We start from the raw sequence: 21,975 nt of genomic DNA, 5'->3' as shown, positions 1-21,975 counted from the left end.
AGGAGCAGCAGCAAGCTGCCGGCGACGGGAGGGGCAGCAGCAACAGCTGCCGGCGACGGGAGGGGCAGCAGCAACAGCTGCCGGCGACGGGAAGGCAGCAGCAACAGCTGTCGGCGACGGGAAGGGCAGCAGCAACAGCTGCCGGCGACGGGAAGGCAGCAGCAACAGCTGTCGGCGACGGGAAGGGCAGCAGCAACAGCTGCGTGGAGGAGGAAGCACAAGGGAGGGAAGCTTTTCGTGAGTGGATGCAAAATGGGTTAGGGAGAAATCTAGACCATGCCTCCTTCTCCTCCTCATCCACCAGTAGGTAAGGACCCTTAGGTAGGTGTGGTGACCACCTTTGATTGGATGGAAGTATGGGTCAAAGTACCTCATGTAAGACCCCCCACCCCCCTTTTTTCCATTTTTTTATTATTTCCTTTACATAAAAGCACTCTAATAAATACCTATATAATATATATATATATATATATATATATTTACATATACCAGTATATATATATATACTTAAAATATTCAAGAATAAGAGAAAACATAAGAATACCTCGTAGCGGAACGAAAGAGAATTTCGGGGTGTTACATACCAATAGGGAGGGGTGCATATATCCTCACCCAACTCTTATCTGATTACAATGTTACTTAGGGGTTGTTTATTTGACTCGTAATAGCTTCATTAATAGGAAACTTCTGAATCGTTAAGAGGTCAATATTGTTTGACAAAAAAAAATGTTTTTTTAATGGTTTTAAAACTCTTTGAATGATTTTGTATCATGAGTCTCCCTTAACCATTAAGCGTGCTAATTTCATTGTAAACAATTACCAAACATTATATTTCATTTTGTACTATATCATGAGAGTCTCTTAATCATTCTGCACCAAATCATTCAGCAATTGTCAAACAATCACTTAATAAGATAAGAGCATCTCCAAAATATACAACCGAACTTCAAAATCTTTAAAAATAAAATACATTCGACTCTAATAAATTCTCATACTACAACATTGATTATATTATTAAAATATTTCTTTCGTCCAATAAATATTATTTCTCTCTTTTAATCTTTATTTTTAAAGTTTTCTGTTGGTTGAAATATATTAAATAATATTTCTATTTCATCGTAATCATTTTTACACGTTTTTCAAATTTGGAAATTTTACATTTTGTCTCCTACTTTTTCCATTTTAGAACAAAAAAACGTGATTAAAATCCCAAAAAACTCTATTTCTCGATTTTGGGGAATTTGTTAGAGATGCTCCAAGTGTGGTTGGTGACTCTTGTCTGTATGTGTTTGGTAAAAGACCCTTTATTGTAACAATTAGTTTTTTTGGGCAAAAATCCAAAAAAAGTGAACTTTCTCATTTTAAGTAATTAAGTTCCAAAACTATTTTTTGAATTAATAAACCATTGAACTTTCTCATTTTTAGTGATTAAGTTCCTGAACAATTTTTTTGAATAAATTAACCATCGGATTTTTAAAAATTGGTTACATACACGTTCTTTTACCTAAATAAACTACCTATAACCGTCTACGAAGACTTAAAAAAAAACTTAATTCAATTTTATCGTTCCCAAACCTTGCAAAATTCAAACCCTTGCACCCAGTGATAGGCATGGGAATGGGGCGGGGACCACAATCCCCATCCCCGACTACTTACTCTCTCCCCGTCCCCGTCCCTGTACCCCGTCCCCGTCCCCGTCCATGTCCCCATCCCCGCCGGGAAATATAATCACATCCCCATCCCCAACGGGGAATGGGGATCCCCAATAGGGAAACGGAGATTTTTTTTTCGTTTTATATAAGTTATTTTAAATTAAATATGTGAGAGACCATACATGTTTAAAGCTCAAACATTTTCAATAAACCTATAATCAAAATAAATATAATTTAATACAAAAAAACCACAATATCATATAAGAACTAATAACCTAAAATCAAAAAAGTTCAATTAAATCCGAAAAAACTTAAAGTCACGTGTACCAAAAAATCTTGAGTAATATAAAATCATATCAAGTAATATACAAAACTTATCGAGTAATTGTATTTTGACTTGACATCCAAAATATTATATATTAACATACAAAAAAGAACAATTTAAATTATAAACCTAGTTAAGATATAAGAAATTATAAACTACCACTTTAGTTGAAATAAATAATATATATATATATATATATGTATAAATACACACTCTCTCTCTCACACACACACACACACACATATATATATATATATATAACGGGTACAGTACGGGGCGGGGGGTACAGTACGGGGCGGGGAGTACCGTCCCCGTCCCCGTCCCCATCCTCGGTTTGAGACGAACGGGGATCCCCATCCCTGATTTAGCGGGGAATCCCCGTCCTCGACCGGGACGGGTGGACCGGGTTCCCCGACGGGTCGGGGCCCATTCCCATGCTTACCCAGCGACATAACTACCTCGCCACCTCCAGCCCCCCTGTCGTAGTTCATTCTCCATACCGCTCATCGTAGTTGTTGGCCCCTATCATTGATCTTCCTCTAGATTTTTTTTTTTTTTTTTTGTATTTCAACTAGGCCACATCCTCTACACATGGGTCACGATACCTAACTCCACAAGGGTTCATTATCGTAACACTCAGGATCCCAAAGTCCGATTCAACAAAAGAGAACCTCCGCAATACACACAATCCCGAAGTCCAACCGAAACGGTCCTCTCCGCAATACCAACTACCATGATGCTTACACGACATTGGTCTCAAAACGAGGACATCAAGACTCCTCAAATATTAGTGCGACTGACTCACATGCCTATGGATCAATACATTACAGTCTACAATTATATGACCCAATTGAATGACTAACGCACCAAAAACATGTAATATTCAACAAATATGAATTAATTGTACCATCATCTAAAACTCCATATTGAGCTATTAAAACGGGACAATGTCCCCAAATCTCATTTGAATTAAAATCTAGCCCAAAGGCCTCGTAAAACATCTGAATATTTTTAAAAAGCCAATGTAAATCATATAAGCCGAAAATGCACACTTTCCAACATTTAACAACCACATGACGCCTATATCATGAATAGGTCCATAACTAACATTTTTATTGAAGTATGACAACCATAAGGCCTAAACCATATGGTTTGCATTTCCAGAATTTCCACAAAGCCAGATGAGTTTTTTTGTTATCAATTATTTATACACTTGTGATCAAAGGGCTAATATGCCATCATCAAAAGTTCACAAGTTGGGTAGAGCTCAAAACATATTTGAACAATAACACCTAAAGAAATCATTTTTAACTCAAAATACATTTCTTAAGAGTTAAAATAGTTAAAATAAACCACAAGGGTGGTGCCTGATTGGTTTTGAGCTTGGCTCCAAAGGTCAAAAGTATCAGGAGGTCCCAGGTTCAAATTCAATGAGGAATAAAAATCCTCTTGTGGCCACGAATGTTCAAATGCGGTGACTCCGGGCTATTTGCAAAGCAGGTGTTCGTCTTGGGATTAGTCGGCTCGCATAGCGGGTTGGATATCCAGGTTAATCAAAAAATAGTTAAAATAATAATTTGTCTCAAATCATCCAAATACCCAATAAAACCCCTTTTAAGAAATAAATATAATTTGGTATCTCAAAACACCCAATAAATTATCATAAACATTTCTTAGGATTTCATCACCCAATCATGCTCAAAACACAAATATTCGTAAAATTCATCAAATATGAAAACCTAGCTCATAAAAACGTGTTCAAACCCAAAAATAGAGATATTTTTACATATATACAGTTTTGCAAACCAACAATAATTCACCTTGCTAAATTTATACTTGAAGAAACTTGAGATCTACAATTAAATCTTCCAAATCTTAGATCCAGAAGCTCCCAAAATATATTCTCCACCTAAAGGAACCAAGACTTAAGACAAGAGTGGAGATGATGAACATCAAACCCTAGCTTTTAGAGAAAGGAGATGAAGACGTTATCTCTCTTGAATCCACAAATAAAACTAAAATCCTCTTGATCTGATCTTGAAGGGCTTCAAAACGGATAACATAGCAACAAAAATCGACCAAAACGGAGTAGAGGTGAAGAAGATATGATAAAATGAAGAAAACCTCAAGAAAATCATATTTAAGGTCAATCAGGTGCTTCACGTGGCCTGGCCCGCGACATAAGTCATGTTCCTAAGTCGTCGAATAAGTCGTGACAAGGCGAAATTGCCCAGTGTTGCCGTTTTCTTTGCCCGTTTCGACTTCCTTGCAACCCGAGACCATTTATAAACAATTCCCCTTCAACCAAGAGCATTTAGAGCCTTACAATCACCATTGGGATCTCAATGAATATTCTAAATCACGGGTGTTACACAACCCTATTCTACAAACACATCGTGTGTAAGTCATTACTTTTCATGACCAACAAAGTGGTACCTCCTAAAATTTCAAGATTAACTATAACTCCTCTTTTATAAAGAAGTATAGATAGATCAAAGAAAAGGGATCGAAAAACAAACAAAAAAACAATAAATAAAGGAGAGCGATGGCAGGGGCCAACAACAGTGATGGGTTGAGCAATGATAGAGAACAAATGACGATGGGCGGCGAGTGGAACGATGGCATAAGTGCGAGGGGGTTTGAATGACGTTGGGTTTGAGAACGTTAAAATGAATTAAGCATTTTTTTTTCTATTTAAAAAATCTTTCTAAACGGTTACAAGTAGCCTTTTTGAGTTAAAAAGATGTAACTAATTTCAAAAAGTTTGATGGTTTATTTATTCAAAATTTTTCATGACTTAATCATTCAAAATAAGAAAGTTGTATGGTTTATTAATTCAAAAAAATAGTTTAGGGACTTGATAATTTAAAATGGAAGTTCGTTGGTTTTTCTTATTTCATATTCATCTAAATGTTTGAGATATCATTTACATAAAATTTGAAAATTTGTTGCATTAAATTGGAATCAGACCAAACTACGTCGTATTTTCATGCAATTTGCTCTTTTTGAAACATGAAATCCACAACAAATTTTTGTTGTCCCTTTCTTTCTTTTTGGAAATACAGTCACCAACGATGTACGAGTGCAGAGGGTGGGCAGCGACGCAGGCGACAACAAAGGTGGTGGGCTATGCTGCATAATGTGGTGGTAAATGATGATTTAAAGTGTTATCAATGTTTTCCTGTTGTTTACGATAGGTCCACAGTGGTGTGTAGGGGAAAGGAAGGTCGATGTTGGTGGTTGTCGACAATAGTTGGCTGCTGACGGTGGCTACTAATACGACGTTAACGAATATGACTTGTAATATGCAAGTTATATAATTTAAGCCCTGCAAAATGATACATCAAATTTTAAATTCATAACTACAATTTAAACATATTTCTAGGAGTATATTACATGTTCCGTCCATGTAAATATATGTTTTTAACGGTCACTGTCCATTTTCTAAAAAATTCAATGGATCGTGTCCCTATGATTGTAATTTTATAACGAGTTGGGTCCTTAATGCAACCACAGGGACCCAAGTTGTTGATTTATTTAGGGACCAAACTCACTAAAAAAAAATTTAACCAGAGTGACTAACTCGTTAGAGAAAATGCAACTATAGGCATGTAACTTGTTAAGAAAGCAACCACATGGAAACAAACACTTTGTTTTTTGTTCAATACATTTTCTTCATTTTTTTTTACAAAGTTATAATATGTTCACTTTTTGGATGAAATTATAGTATGTTCATTTAGGGGTCGTTTACCCAAATGTTTACTCGGTAAACGCTTATTAATGTGAATCAACACTATCATTTATTTTGATGCGTAAAAATTTAGTACATCAAAACATATCGAATGCAACAATTTACTGGGTAAGAGTCATCATCCTCACTTACCGGGTAAGAATCTTCATTCCTTCTCATCGCTCTTACCCGGTAAGACTCTTGGGCTCTTCTCATGTTCATCCGATGAGAAAATTTATCCGATAAGCATTTACCAAGTAATGTTTAGTAAACGGCCCCTTAATTCTATTAAAAAAAACATAGTAATTTTTTTATTAATAACATCAAATATTTAGCATACTCCTTAAAATTGGGTTTTTAAAAGTAAGTTGTCCATAACAACAATCCAAACGAAATATGTTTCATTTTAATACAATTTTTCCTTTTATTAAAGTGTGATATATAAAATTTTTCTTGAAAGAGAATGAAGCGAATATTTTGTAAAAAGGTAAATTGTATTAAAATGGACCCAACTTTGAGTTGGTTTCTATTTTGAGGAACAAACTTTCATAACTATTATTTTAGGGTCTAAACCATATCCGTTTATGAAGAGGTAAAATCAGAAGTCCGGATCTAAAATTTTCATTCCAAAGAGTAAATCAAACTAAATATCATCAAAGTCTTGATCTGAAATTGAGCTCTGATCCAACAGTGAAATAAAAAGAGTAACAATTTGTTGTTGCTGCTTCTTCTTTTCTACTCCATGAAATCTTGATTTGAGAGTTTATAGTACGGTTTTGTATTTAACCCACTAATCGAATAAACAGTGACGAAAAAAACCGATGCACGAGATGAAATCTCGATGCACTCTGGATCTAATTTGTCGACGAACACAGAGGGTGTCAACCCATTTTCTGATACGAGCTTTTGTCACAATATATATATTGATTATCATATTTTATGAGATTGAGGGGACGTTTACCAAATACTTACCCGGTAAGCGCTTATCGGTAAAATTTGGCACTGTCATTTACTTACCGGATAAGATTTTTAATCCACCAAAACGGTATCGCATGCAACAATTTACCCGGTAACTGCTTACCAGTGTAAGAGTCATCGTCCTCACTTATCGGGTAAGACTTTTGATCCTTGTCTCACTCTTACAACAGTAAGATTCTTGATCCTTACCATATTCATCCAGTAAAGTAAAATTACTTGATGTTCACTTAGCCGAGTAAGCATTTGATAAACGGCACCTGAACTTAGAACCCCAAGTAAAATAAATACTTCTATTTTCTAATATTATTTTCAATTTTCATCTTATTTTTCTGATGAAGAAAAACGATATTATTACAAATGAATAAAAAATTAATTGGAAGTTTTAAAGAACACGCCCAGTGGGACTCGAACCCACAATCGCCTGATTAGAAGTCAGACGCCTTATCCATTAGGCCATGGGCGCTTTTTGTTTTGTCTTCCACACTTGCTTTTAATAAACGAATATTTTTTCCTCTTATCACTTAACGCTTACCCAGTAAGTACTTATCGAGTAATTTTCCTCATTGATTGAACATAGCAAGGCCAAAAATCTTACCTACTAAGAATGAAGAAAAGGATGGAGAGTCTTACTCGGTAAGTGAGGGTGACGACTCTTACTTGGGTAAACGTTTACCAGGAAAATTGTTGTATGAAATACGTTTTGATGTACTACAACCTTACCCAGTAAAATAAATTATAGTGTTGACTTCTAACGGTAAGCACTTACCGGGTAAGCTAGGGGTGTACGGGGGTTGGATTGGACGGTTTACAACAATTTTACAACCCAACCCAATCATGGCGGTTTGGAAAAATCTCAACCCAATCCAAACCATTCAAAAGTATAACCCAACCCTTACGGGTTGAGGCGAGTTGGGTTGGGTTGGGTTGGCGGGTTAGTAGTTACATAATTTGACGAATGAAATAATTCATAAAACTTAAGTTTATGGACGATACTATAAAACGTCCTATATAAAAAGGTTACAATAGGCTTATAGGACGTTTTTGGACGTTTCAACAAGTGTTTTAGTATCTTTAAATAAAATGTCGTATTAGTTATTTTATAGAAACGTTTTGAGAAGTGTCCCATAAACTAATATATTTATAGAACGCATATGTTCATATGACATCTTTTCAAGTTGTGTTGCATAAAATAACTTATACGACATTTATTTTAAAAGCATCATAAAATTTGTTAATACGTTCAAAATCATCCTATAAACATATTGTAACTCTTTTATATAAAACATTTTTCTAATGTAACTCTTTAAAAGCGTCATAGATTGATGGATTCGTCCATCAACTATCTATCAATATCATTCATATTCTCCGGCATATCAATTTGTTGTTGCTGTAATTAGATTATTTGTCATCATTCTTTGATCGCGAATCTCTTTCGATAACCTATATGTTTAGCTAAAATGAAACAAAATATAATATTAATAAAATTTATACATTAATAATATACTAGAAGGGTACTCGTGCAATGCAGCGGAATATATCTCGATTTTTAAATATTTTGTTTTATTCCCTCTCTGTAGATGTTTTAACACGGGTTTTATGTTGTTTTGAGAAAGAACTAATATTTTTATTTTTGAATAAAATATATATATTTGAAGATATCATAAAATTTCAAAAACAAATATATCAATATTAGTATCAAATTAACTATTTAAAAGTTTTTATTTTTTGTGTAATTTCTTTAATTCAGTTTTTTATTATAATTTAATTTAGATCTAATAACGAATTAATTTATTTTTGATATAAAATAAATATATACAATATTATTATCAAATTAACTATTTTAAAATTCTTATTTTTGTGTAGTTTCTTTAATTTAAACTTTTTATTATAATTTAATTTAGATCTAATAATGAATTAATTTATTTTTTATTTAATAATATAATTTTTTATAAGGATAATAATTTAGTATTTTGTTAGAACTCAATGATTATCCTAATTATATTTTAGATTTTTATATTTAAAATGAAATGTTTATCTTGTATTTGAATATGTTTATCTGCAGTTAGTTACACAAATTCAAACATAAAGTTTTAATAAGTTGTATTTACGCAAAGTTTATTTGTAATATTAAATTTTAAGTAATATGTATCAATAAACAGTACTTCATGCATAAAAAATGATTTTTAAAAGTTTTTGTCAAATGCTTTATAATATTGTGTGTGTGTGTATATATATACACACAGAGAAGGGTATTCGCACAATGCAGCGAGATACATCTTGATGTTTTTATTTTTTAATAAAATATAAATTTGAAGATATCATAAAAATTTGACAAAAATATATCGATATTAGTGTCAAGTTAACCATTTAAAATTTCTCATTTTTTGTGTAATTTTTAATTCGATTTTTTATCATAATTTAATTTAGGTTCAATAACGAAGTAATTTATATTTGGTTTAATAATATAATTTTCTTATAAAGATAATAATTAATTATTTTGTTAGAACTTGATGATTATCCTAATTATATTTTAGATTATTTATATTTTAAAATGAGATGTTTATCTTCTATTTGATTGTTTTTATCCGCAGTTAGTTACACGAATTCAAACATGAAGCTTTAATAAGTTGTACTTGTGCATAATTAGTTGTAATCTTGAATTTTAAGTAATATGCATCAATATACGGTACTTCATGCATAAAAAATAGTTTTTAAGAGTTTTTGTCAAATGTTTTATAATATAGTATAGATATATATAGACACACACATAATAAACATATATATATATATATATATATATAATTATATATTAGTGGCGTGTTGGGCAGGTTGAGCTAGACTCAACCCAATTTCAACCGTCCTAATTGGCGGTTACGCGGGTTGGGTTTAATTGGGTTGGACGGGTTTCACGGGTTGACGGTTTTTTGTACACCCCTAGCTAGGGTAAGCATTTAGGTAAACAACCCCTTAATCGACAAGAGGCTCTTACCTGATTAAGAGATGAGGATGTTTATTAAAACGAAGTTCACCCTTGATTGCTGACCCAAGACAGAGAGATGTCATCCGGTCAGCAATGCTCTCTTCCTTATTTACCCCTCATGAAAACAAAGGGTTTACGTTAATATTTTTGGGCAAACGACGTAAGATCGAGAAAGAAAGGGTGGCAATTGGACGATATAAGGAAGGAAACGGCATTGACTAGACGATGGAGGCAAGGAGACGATGAAATGAAGGAGACGACGATGATTAGACCGTGGAAGCAAGGATATATTAGCGATCAAAGGAGAGGAAAAGATGGGAAGTCGGACTAAAAACATTATATTTTAATCCAAAAAAAATCAAAAATATCTTGGAATTGTGGAATTAGGCTAAAAACACATCGGACGACTTTGTAGGCGTTTAAGCTACCTTAAAGATTCCCCCACTAGACCAAAATCTTGAATCCGCCACTGTATTCAATCATAGTATAATACGACATGACTTGATAACTAAAATCAATAACAAATTTTATCCAACATTTAGAAGTTAAAACTAAACTCAAAACTCGATTTTCAATTTTCAATTTTCGGTTTTATAATCATGACATAACATATCACCCGATACATCCGTAATAATATTTAGTTGGGGATTTTCTTGGTTGTTCTCCAGGTCCTTAAAAGTAATAGAGACATGTGAAAGTTGGTTCGGACACTCTAGGCTAACAATATATATATATATATATATATATAAATAATATTAATAGAAATAAATATGAATGATTATATAATTTTGATTTAAAACTTGAAAACGAAATTAAGGGATGGCGGTGGTGGTGCATAACAAGTACTTAAATCAGAATAGTGATGGTCTCTGAAATTAGAGTCCAAAAATGCGTTTGCAGACTTTCATCATCATCACCCTTCCCTTGTTTGGTTTGTTTGTAGATCCTGTTATCTGGCGATCTTCATCGCCATTATTGAAGAGAGTGGTTTCAGGAGTCACAGAATGATCGTGGATCCTGCAATACTTTTCTGAAACAGATGAAGATCTTCTGATGGAGAAAGCCCTTTTCACTGTGCTTTGCAGTCTTCTACTGCTCTCTTTAGTTTTAGCACCGCCATCATCATCATCGCCATAGAATTTGTATTGGATGTCGGAGCTTGGTGGTTGCACGGCGGCGGCGGTGGTGGATTTTGGGATGGTGAGGATGAATCTGGTGGTTTTGATTTCAAGGGGTTGTGAAGGAAATGAAGTGAGATCTGAGAAATCAATGGATCTTGATTTGGAGCTTCTGTCCATCAGCTTCATCTTTGAATACCCTTTCATTCTCTTTCTCTCTTTCTCTCTCAAGGAGTGGAGAGAGTGGAGTGTATATACAAGAAAATAATTTCCAAATCAATAGATTCACTTATTGAAACATTAATCAATAAATATTACAAATCTATAAAAATTGATTTAAGTAGTTTTATCTCAATAGATGTGGGTTGGTCTTCAAATTTTAAGATTCTTATCTTTATTTTCATCTATAATGTTTTATAAATCAGATTTATCAAAAGTTTTAAAAATAATTTTTAATGCACAAAGTTTTAAAAACAACTCATAATACATTAAATACTACTAATTTATGCATTCAGTCTTAAAATCTCTTAATCTACAATTAAAATAACATATAGTACAAATTACCAATGCACATTGTTACTTTTTCTTTTCATGTTCCCAAAATGCTTTTAACACATTTCACTCATGTCTTCACCCTCTCATACCTCTATGTCTTATTCTCATCCCTCAATGTGAGATTCAAACTGATATTCATCATGAGTTATTAAAAGTTTTTTCATTCATCTCACATTCAATTGCTCTAGAACTCTCGGTCTCGCTCTCAATCTCTTGATTAATTGCTCTTGGTGTAAATCGAACACATTTGTGGAGTCGTTTAAATATGTTGGATTTTAATTATATTGGATTTTAAACTGTCATACAATTTTTTTAATCAATAGACTATAATTGGAACTATAACTCTTATTTATTAAAATTGTATTAATACGTAAAGACCAAGTGTAACTTAAATCATCGTTAAATTTTCTCTAATAAAACAAATGAAACTTCAAAATCATTAAAATTCACGGCTCTCGTCACATTACGTAGGTACATAACTAGTTTAACATGAAGTGTTGATTGTTTTGAAATTATCACATCTTTTTTTATATAAATATTTAATTTCTCAAATTCATGTTTTTACATTTGAGTCTTACACTCTTCAAATCTTATTCGTTGTACATTGTTTTAGAATTTAAGCCAATCATTTTTTTTAATAATCGTCAACTCAATTAGATATATATATTTATATCTTATTAATTTTGTTATATTTTATATATTTATATTAGATAAGTATATATTGTTTTATTCTTTTTATGTTATTTTATTATTTTATACTTTTGATTTTATATATTAGCATTTATTATATTATTATTATATTACTTTATTGTATATTATTTACATATTATTTTATATGGCCCTAATCAAATTAGAACTGATTAGTTTTTATGGTAACCATAAAGTCTAATATGAGCCTATCATTTTATGATATTAATTGTATTACCTTAATTAATAGTAAATGACGTTTTAGTAAAATGATTAATTATAATTTAAATATTTTTCTTATTTAATAGTTATCAAATTTGGTTTCCTTAATTATCAAGAATTTGGTTTCCTTAATTATATCGACAAAATTGTATCACAGTCGTGTATTACATTGTGGTTGTGTGTGACCTAAAACTCAGATCACATCTATTATCAACTCATGTTCAAAACTTTATCACAGTGGTGTCACACTGTGAAACACAATTGGTTTTGTGTCTTACTGTTATAAATTCTTAGGTATAACAGCGTGTATTATATTTGTTTTGTGTTTCACTGTTAGAAATTATTGGTCGGAGAGAGAGAGCAGGGGAGAGAGAAGAGAGATTTTAAAAAGATTAATTTACCCCTATATATTATCAGTATATTTAAATTATTTGAAAATTAAAGAATAATTATCAAAACTAATGAATAATTACCAAAATTAATATGTTTAATAATAATCATTGATTATTAATAATGTGTGGTTGAGATTCGATCGCATAGTTATCACAAACAATCGAGTTCTTTCTTGATTGAACCCATTATTATTATTATTATTATTATTATTATTATTATATATATATATATATATATATATATATATAAAATTAGATTCTTATATTTATTTATTTACGTATTATTATATATATTATTACCTTACGTCTACCACCTCCAATATTAATGCTCTTTATTTTTATCATCTTTTTCTTCCTCTACTTCATTTCCATTTCTGCCCTTAAAAATCCTTCTTTAAATATGTAATTTCATTTTAAATCAAACATTTTTTTTATTAGTTAATTTATAATTCTTAATTGCTTCATGATTTCATTATTCTCATTTTCTTTTATAGTTTACAGATGTGGGTTGATCTCCAAACTCCAAAAATTCTCATTTCTATTTCCAATTAATAGGTGGTGTTGAGAAATACAAAAGTATACACGACTTTCACGTGTTAATTATACTACAAATAATGTTATTTTATAATAAGCAAAAATATAATATAAAAAGATAAAAAAGCAAAAGGACAAACGATTATATAAGAATGTAACTAAAATTGTGTTGTATAATAATAAATATAAATGTTTACAGAAAGAAACATGGTGGTGATTAGCTGGGGTATGAAATGACTAGAAAAAGGTGAATGATAAGAAATTTCTAGAATAATTTATTAAAATAATTACTTTTGTTAATTTAATATTTAAAATTTTGGAAAAAAATATATATGATATATCATAGTTAACATCATTAAATTAAACAAAAAAGTAATATTTATATGCTGTTTCATTTTCTCATCATTATGTTTTTGTAAATAATGTAAGTAAATTACCAAAGCACCCTTGAAGAAACTTTAACATTTATAACACAGATACAACAGGTATTAACAATAATCCAAACCTAAAGCACTATCTGATCAAGAGTTGCACCAAAATAATATCGAGAGGATGGATCAGTCGATCAATTTGAAAAAGAAAGATCAGTAGATATGAGAGAACGACAAGAGAAATCAAATCTTTTACCAAGAAAAACCTTAATATATAAAAAGTTCAAGATGGCAGAAAAAACGTACATATGTAACTATCTTAACTGATTCACAATATCCACTAGTCTTGGTATCATTGGCCATTACTAACATGACATCAACGTATACAGTTTAAGTGTAATAACTCCTCTTCATGGAAAACATGGTCTTACATAAACTCTGACTATTGATAACATGATGCTAACATCTTGCTTTTTGTGTGTTTGCCTCTGTATAGGCTCTGACTACGTCCTTGTTCCTGATGTTGGTGGTCTAATAAAGTATCTGCATTGCCGAGTTGTAGGTATTTTCTGCATAAATTAACTTGAAAATTGAAATGATAAGAACAGCCAAGTCCAAAAGAATCATGACCCAAACAATGGTGACATCTGTAGAGGAGTCTAGTTAGCAAATTGACAGCAACTTGAATGACATGAAATCACATATTCATAAATAAAAATAGACGATTAAAATTGAGTTATACAAATGTAAATGGTTGCATAATAACTCACATATATTTAATATTTAAATATAATGTACACATGATATCCGGTTCGGTTTCTAAAAAAACAAAATGGAAACCGAAACGACATGTGAAGAGAATGATCTAAATAAATATATATCCGCTATAAGGCACAAAGGGATCCGTGGCGCAATGGTAGCGCGTCTGACTCCAGATCAGAAGGTTGCGTGTTCGATTCACGTCGGGTTCAATACCCCCATAAACATACCCTTCTCTTTTTATTTTGTGAAAAAAAAAATTATTAACTTTTTATTTTTGGAATATAAAAACAGTTTTTTTTATAAACATATTGGATTTATTGAATAAAGAGTTTTTAATTTGGTTTTTCGCAAATAAAATAAAATAAAATCTATCTTTATTTTAGGGTATATGATTTTTATCAATAATATCTCAAATAAAAAAATTGAAAATTATTTATTTAAAATCATATTGAAAGCAAATATGGTTTATTTTAATGTCATTTGATATTTTGATTTATCAGTTTATCAATTCAGACATTGTAATTTCAATAAACTATAAGTTTCAACAGGAAAAAAAATTAAATGTAAACGACACAGTATCTGACATTTTATATATATATATATATATATATATATATTCCATTCTAGAAATAGTAAAAAGATGCAATCATAACGATAACCGATCATTCCATTACTTTCTTCGTCCATTCATTTTCTCATTCCACCCGACCCAACCGAATCGAACAAACATAAGACTCCACGTTTGATTCGTGTAGGGTTCAATTCCCTTAAAATCTCAAATAAATATTCCCCGTTTATTTCAATGTTACCAGATCAACATCGAATACTGGGGTTTTGCAACAACAAAAATATCTTAGAAGTAATATGTCTCGGGAGAAAACTAAATAAGTTGTATATGGAGAAAAAGGTACAACCATTTGATGCATAAACCAAAAATCACCAATCTAAAACGCTAAGGATGGACCAAGTTGTGTTGACGATGTGAAGGCCAATACACTCCTTCCCTTAAACAAGGTAGAGGTGTCGGATGTGCAATGTACGTTGGGTATTGTTTCCCTGGCATCAATACTGATAAATCTGACCTGTATCCTGATTGTACCTGTCACAGACGAGATGCCTTAGTGACTTGTATCATACGTACATTGGTTCATTGCAACCAAACGTAGATTCTAAATGATCGACTTTGAATATCAGGAAGTAACTTACAGGTGGTTGTGGATCTACGAGCTTTTGCATGTCATTCGGCCTATGGCCCGTGTGTTGAGTCAAACGGAATGAAGCATTGGGTTTGAACAGATGTTCAAAGATGGCCATGATCACGAACATGGATATCAAGACACCAGTTGCAACAAATCCCAAAGAAATCGAGGTCCCATAGTTCATCCACAAACCGTCGGTATCCCCTTGAGGTGGCGTCTCGTGCGAAGTCACGTACTTGGATCTTCCGGAATCGAACTCACCCATGGTTTTGGTGTTTTTGGCTTTGGAGCAAGAGAGAAAGGTTATAGAGAAGGCCTTTGATGTTAACTCTCTTTTGGATGCTTACTTTCACTATAAAAGTATGAGCAACCATAAAAAAAAAAAAAAAAAAAACTATATTTGTATTATAAACTATTAACAGTTATCGTAAATGATACTGTAAAACATATATTTCAATGTTTTGCAGTTTTATTACTACAAAATATGTACTTTTTTTAAATATAATTTAGACATTTGATTAATAATCAAACATTTTTATCAAGAGGTTGTTCGTTTACATCTTGATAGTTTTATTAAGAGGCAACATCTGAATCGTTAAGAGGTAAATCTTGTTTGACAAAAAAAAGTATGTCTCTTAATGGTTCTAAAACCCTCCGAATGATTTTGTATCCTAGATCTCCCTTAACCATTAAGAGCCATGATTTCATTGTACACAATTATCAAACAATTATATTTCATTTTGCAGTATATCATGAGAGCCTCTTAATCATTCTGACCACTTAATCATTCTGCACCAAACCATTCAACATTCAACAATTGTCAAACAGCTCCTAAATTTATATCTGAGATTTTGATTTATTTAATATGAAAAGTGACAACAAGTTGTATCATATTGGTTCTTTTCCAAAAGCAATACAATCTTCACTTTTCATTTAACAATGGAGATGGGTCGACCCGGATTCATTTTTCTCGTGTTTGATTCTTATTTCATTTTCTAGCGATTGGGATTTGAAATCCATGTCACGGCATGCGTTTTAAGAAAGTAGAAACGATGCATTCGTATAAATCAACGACAGGATCGAAGAAGCCTGAATCATGAAAACCCATGGATCGGGATAACCCGAGTTGACTCGGTCGGGTAATGTGGTTTTAGAATGGGAAAGATGATAAACATAATCATCCATTAATTAATAATACAAGTGAAAGCTGCCATAAAGACACAAAGTTAAGGCTGCTGCAATTACACTAACTTATAACTTATTAACTACTTTCATATAAATTACAAACACTTTTTAATAAAAAGAAATTTATTGTGCTATATATAAATAATTTTTTATTTTTAATTTCAAACAACTTGGAATATATGCATCAAGTTAAATGCTATACGAAATAATTAATTAAAATAAAAAAAGAATATTAAATATTAAATGTGGAGAAATACTGTTTAATAGTGGAATAGGCTTAACTGGTCCTTTGTTTTAATTTTGTATTATTTAGAAACTACTTTTTTACTATAATACAAAGAAAAACCTTAGATTGTTTAAAACTCGTCAAATTTATATAAGGGAAAATTGCATCAAAATAGAACCAACTTTCACATGATTTCTATTTTGGAGAACCAACTTTCAAAATCGTCATTTTGGGAAACCAACTTGCAAAATAATTATAGAAAAATAACTAAAATTCGTCTTTTTTTTTTCAAAAATTAATGCAATAAAATCTATTTTTCATTTCAAATCTTATTTTTTTTTAAATTCAAATATTAAATTTAAGATTTTTACAAAAAAAATCCAAATTACTACAATAAAAATTATTTTTTACTAATGTAATAAAAAATCAATTTAATAGATAAAAATTAATTGATGAAATAAAAAATAAATATTAAATATCACATTCATTATTTTTATATCTAACCAATCCGTATCACTATTAAAGTTTAAATCAAATTTGGCAAATCAAACCAAAAGTTTGATCGAGACCTTTAAATTACCTGTTGAACAAACAGATCAACCAGACCCTTAAATAAACAAAAAGTTTGATAGAAACTCCTAAATGACAATTTTGAAAATTGGTTCCCTAAAATAAGAATCAAGTGAAAGTTGGTTCCATTTTGTTGCAATTTTTTTTTATTTAAATATCATAAATGCCAAATATAAAAATTAATTTTATAGCTACAAACATTTTTCATCCATGGTTCAACATCAGCATTGTTAAGCATCGCCATATGTAACACTGATAATTGTACGACCAATCAGAGCCCACCGACAATAGGAAAAAAAAATTAAATTTATGAGGTAAGATTTAATTCAAACATTTTTATCCGATAAAAGCTTACCTTTGAACCTAGTTGGACAAGATAAAAATGACATAAGCTTACCATTGAACCTAGTTGGACAAGATAAAAATGACATGATAATCACCTACCCAGAAAACTCATGCTTTCGAAATTCAATTCTGCAAAACACAATATCCAAAATTCAATTATGCAACAAGAAAAAACATTGTCTGCCAAACATGCAATTTCAAGGAACAAAACCAAACAAACTTCATAACATCGCCAGTTCTAAATCGGAAAAGCAAAATCTCTCAAAACCCAGGTCTGTATGAATGACAAAAAGATGACTAAACAAAATTCCATGTAAACCATTCTTATGCCTTTGTTCGTCCGTAGAACTTGGACTTCTCATCAGCAGTCTGGAAACGACCATGCCCAAACTTGGAGGATGTGTCGATGAACTTCAGCTTGATCTCTTCCAATGCAAGCCTTGATGTCTGGTTCAACAACGATTGTCTCAATGTCACCACGCGCTTCTTCGGTCCCACACAGCACCCCTTTATCATCAGAAAGTCGTCCTTCACCACCCCATAGTGAGGGAACCCTCCCATTGGGGTTATATCTTTCTCGGTCCTACAAATATCCACCCATCATTAGAGCTGCTGCCTAGTTTATAATTTTAAAAAAAACATCATCAAACCAAACAAACCTGTCGTATTCAGTGACTGCAGAATGGGACTCCTGGCCAGCCTTCCCGAGTTTGTAGATCTTCTTATTCATTTCAGTCCGGTGATGATAACCATTCTGTCCAGCTCGTGCAACGGTGAATGAAACCCTAGCAGGATGCCATGCTCCAATACAAGCAACCTTCCGCAGCCCACGATGGGTCTTGCGAGGTAGACGGGTCACGCCCCAACGGGTCACCACACCTTCATAACCCTTACCCTTGGTCACACCAATGATGTCAATCATTTCATCTTTCCCAAAAACAGCATCAATGGGGATCTGCTTCTCAAAAAAGTTGTAGCCAAAATCAACTTTTTGTGCCACATTGCCACCGTTCACTTGAATCTCCATCAGATGGGCCTTCTTCTGCTTAAGACCTTTCATCTTTCGGATCTGGTTAAAACACATTCCATAATGTAAATAAGAGTGTGCACAATGGATGTTCTTCAACAGGTTCTTACACTCGCTACTGGTTCTTGCCTAGTCACAGCTGCTTGTAAAAAACAGGTGCTTTAAAAAAGAACCCTTTTACTGTCTATCTTTTTTACCAGTTTATTGTATTTTCTTTTAATATATATATAACATATATATTGATGTCTTTCATCTTTTTGTTTCCAGAACACAAATTCAATGAAATTTGATCAGGTAAATAATAGCACCTGTGTGTGGGCAAGCACACGGATGACATTGCAGTATTTCTTCATCTTCTCCAACTGGGACTGAATGTCCTTCTTCCCTGGCTCGGTTTCATACTTCAAYGAGTATTTGGCAAAAGCTTTCTTCTTTGATTTGCACCAGTTCTTGTAAAATCTCCTCTTGATATCCTCACTCAGATGCTGAGCCCAAACAGTATTGAGACTGCGGAGGCCCCGTGGGGTCTTGACATAACCCACCAATCCTACCACCACCATCGGGGGTGTCTCAATAATCGTCACTGCTTCACATGTCTCTTTCTTGTGAAGTTCTATGGAGAAAAACCAAAATAAAATTATGACTTGCCAAATACAATGGTGGTCATTACATTACTCCCAATCTCTACCGAAAATAAAAAAGGTAAAATTAGGAGAAAGAAAATACTAAACATACAAACCAAGACATTGTGTGGGAGGAGAATAACTAAGTTCCTTGTACAAGACTAAAGAATTAACATGTGCCTACTATCCAAATATTTAAAGCTCTTTTATATACAAGAAATGAAAAGCAAAATTGCCCTCCCAACTAGTTAAGATGAAAAAAGTACACAAATAGAAAGAACTCACTTGACCCAGGCTTCTCAACTTCTCTAACAATGTGGGTCATCCCAGCTTTGTATCCCAAGAAGGCAGTTAGTCTGCAAGGTTTGGTAGAATCATCCTTGGGGAATGCCTTCACTGCAAAAACCAAAACAAATACACCATAAGCACAGCAGACAATGCAACGGTAACCATTTTATCTTAACTAGAAAGCAAATAAGTTCAGATAGAAGGTTAAACAACAAATCAATTATGAAAGTGAAAAGAACTGCCTCAAGACTTTTGAGGGAGTGTTCTATCCAACAAGCTTGATCAACAATACCAAGAAAACAAAAAAAATATACAGACCAACATATACGTGCATAACTACAATACAGCAAAGCAGTGGACCTAAATCATACCAGAACAAAAAACATATGTAACAGACTCATAACCTAATCCATGACAAACTAACTGTACATGTTAACAGATGGTTTCATGATATGGTTGATAATTTAGAACAGGAGGTGTTGGCAATAAGATATGGCACCTCTATGTAAGAATACATTTAATCACTATGATGAATAGTCAGTCATGTTATTTCTTGAGGCCAAAAACAACAATCGTCAGCCAAATGTACCATCTCCAAGAATTCATTCAGACATTGGGCAGGAAAATTGATGTCATATGAATGGATACTTCTCGGCAACAGTCTGAAAGAAATCCTTGTTTTATTTGATTGGTTGCAAAGTAACGAATAAAATAAAACCACAATAACATTGGCATCCAACAATAACATACACAATCTACAAATCCTTAATTGAAACAGCCAAATAAAATAAAACAAGAATGTTCAAACAGTTGACAACCTAAAAGTACACAATCTGAACACAAGAAACAGATATAAGCAATTGGCATTTACTCGAAGAACTGGCACATAATTAAATGATACCATACAAATTATACATGCCCTAAAAACGACTCATTCCATAGATTGAATTAAAATGGCAGGCAAAACAATACTAAAACCACAAAAGAACATTATATTTATACCTTTTCCTCTGTGACGAGCAGCCCTTTTCCGAGGGAGAAAGCCCAATGATCCATGTCTGGGATGCTCAAATTTGCGATGAGACATCCTTCCTAGCTTGTTATATATCTGCAAAACTCACAAGTTCATTCCCAAGTATTCACAAGAGAAAACACAACAATCTAAATGAATCAAAATTTCACATGGCAGTAGGCATATGTGGGGTACTATATTTAGATAGAGGAACCACATCTCAAAAATATTAGTTTCACCATCTAACCCCATCTGTATTGGCACATAATTCATGCAAACAAAGTCTTATTATTCAAAATCCATCACGAAATGAACATTAAAATCTTATTAAAACATCTTCAAATCACTAGATCTGCAAAATTCAGTTACTTCTCCAGCTAGATTACGCATGCTGGAGAACATGGCGGAAAAAAAAGACACCATCACATCATCAAATCTCATTTTCCTAATAAACTCGGAAAAGAATATCAAATTAAAAGTCGCAATTTTAAAATAAAAAAAAGTTAACGAATGTTTTTGTTTCGTGAAAAAAATTATAGCTACATGAATTAATTAAGCGTTCATAGTATAGATACTATCTTGCGTTAAAATCAAGAACATCGACCATCAATTTTGAAGCTAAAACTACTTATTTGAATATGCAAAACTAAAAACAGACAGGGTCGTGAATCAAAATGAAAGTAATCGTCTCCAAGAACACAAACATTGCACAACATTAAATTTCTAGTCAGCATACATATAAGATTAAGAAAGCAAAAATCAACAGAACGCTTAGATAATTCAGACATCATACCTGGAAACCTAAGGTGAGCTCAAGAAGTGACCTGAGAGAGACTATAGTTAGGGTTTTATGGGCTTATATAATACTATGGAGATGGATTGTTGACCGTCCGATTAAATCAATTCATAGTTTTAGGGTTTAGAATTGGGCCTTCATGGGCTGGAAAGTTTTGGGCCAAAAAGATGGGGGCCAGAAACCATTGCTTTGTTGAATTGAATCCAACACCAATCAGTGGGTTTTTTATTTTGGTTTTTTAATTAAAATTTGTTTGAATAATGTACAAGGTTTTAAAATGGTTTAATAATGCACTAATTTTTTAATTCTTTAAATATTAAATCTATACTATATTACAATTTACAAAACATTTGACAAAAACTCTTGAATACCAATTTTTATGCATGAAGTATTGTTTA

The 21,975-nt window shown here is 32.3% G+C and overlaps 2 protein-coding genes and 2 non-coding genes across 4 annotated transcripts; 1 reads left to right on the top strand and 3 right to left on the bottom strand.

The window, feature by feature from the left end:
• Positions 1–7,075: 7,075 nt before the first annotated feature.
• Positions 7,076–7,148, bottom strand: TRNAR-UCU. The gene has a single exon. It is a non-coding gene; the product is annotated as a tRNA-Arg (tRNA).
• Positions 7,149–14,443: 7,295 nt separating this feature from the next.
• On the top strand, positions 14,444–14,515 carry TRNAW-CCA. Its single transcript has one exon. It is a non-coding gene; the product is annotated as a tRNA-Trp (tRNA).
• Positions 14,516–15,258: 743 nt separating this feature from the next.
• Positions 15,259–15,770, bottom strand: LOC112506199. The gene is made up of 2 exons (XM_025110219.1): positions 15,513–15,770; positions 15,259–15,405 (listed from the first exon to the last, which is right to left on the bottom strand). The coding sequence occupies exons 1-2, from the start codon at positions 15,768–15,770 to the stop codon at positions 15,259–15,261; spliced, it is 405 nt and encodes a 134-aa protein (XP_024965987.1).
• Positions 15,771–17,958: 2,188 nt separating this feature from the next.
• LOC112506717 (60S ribosomal protein L3-like) lies at positions 17,959–21,590 on the bottom strand. Its single transcript, XM_025110956.1, has 6 exons — positions 21,575–21,590; positions 20,772–20,877; positions 19,767–19,877; positions 19,167–19,471; positions 18,491–18,900; positions 17,959–18,414 (listed from the first exon to the last, which is right to left on the bottom strand). Exons 2-6 carry the CDS (start codon positions 20,854–20,856, stop codon positions 18,156–18,158), a joined length of 1,170 nt encoding a protein of 389 aa, XP_024966724.1. The 5' UTR covers positions 20,857–20,877; positions 21,575–21,590; the 3' UTR covers positions 17,959–18,155.
• Positions 21,591–21,975: the final 385 nt, after the last annotated feature.

This window comes from Cynara cardunculus (genome assembly GCF_001531365.2).
Source record: "Cynara cardunculus var. scolymus isolate 2C chromosome LG 2, CcrdV1, whole genome shotgun sequence".
Lineage (NCBI taxonomy): Eukaryota > Viridiplantae > Streptophyta > Magnoliopsida > Asterales > Asteraceae > Cynara > Cynara cardunculus.
This window is presented reverse-complemented; position numbering and strand designations above follow the sequence as displayed.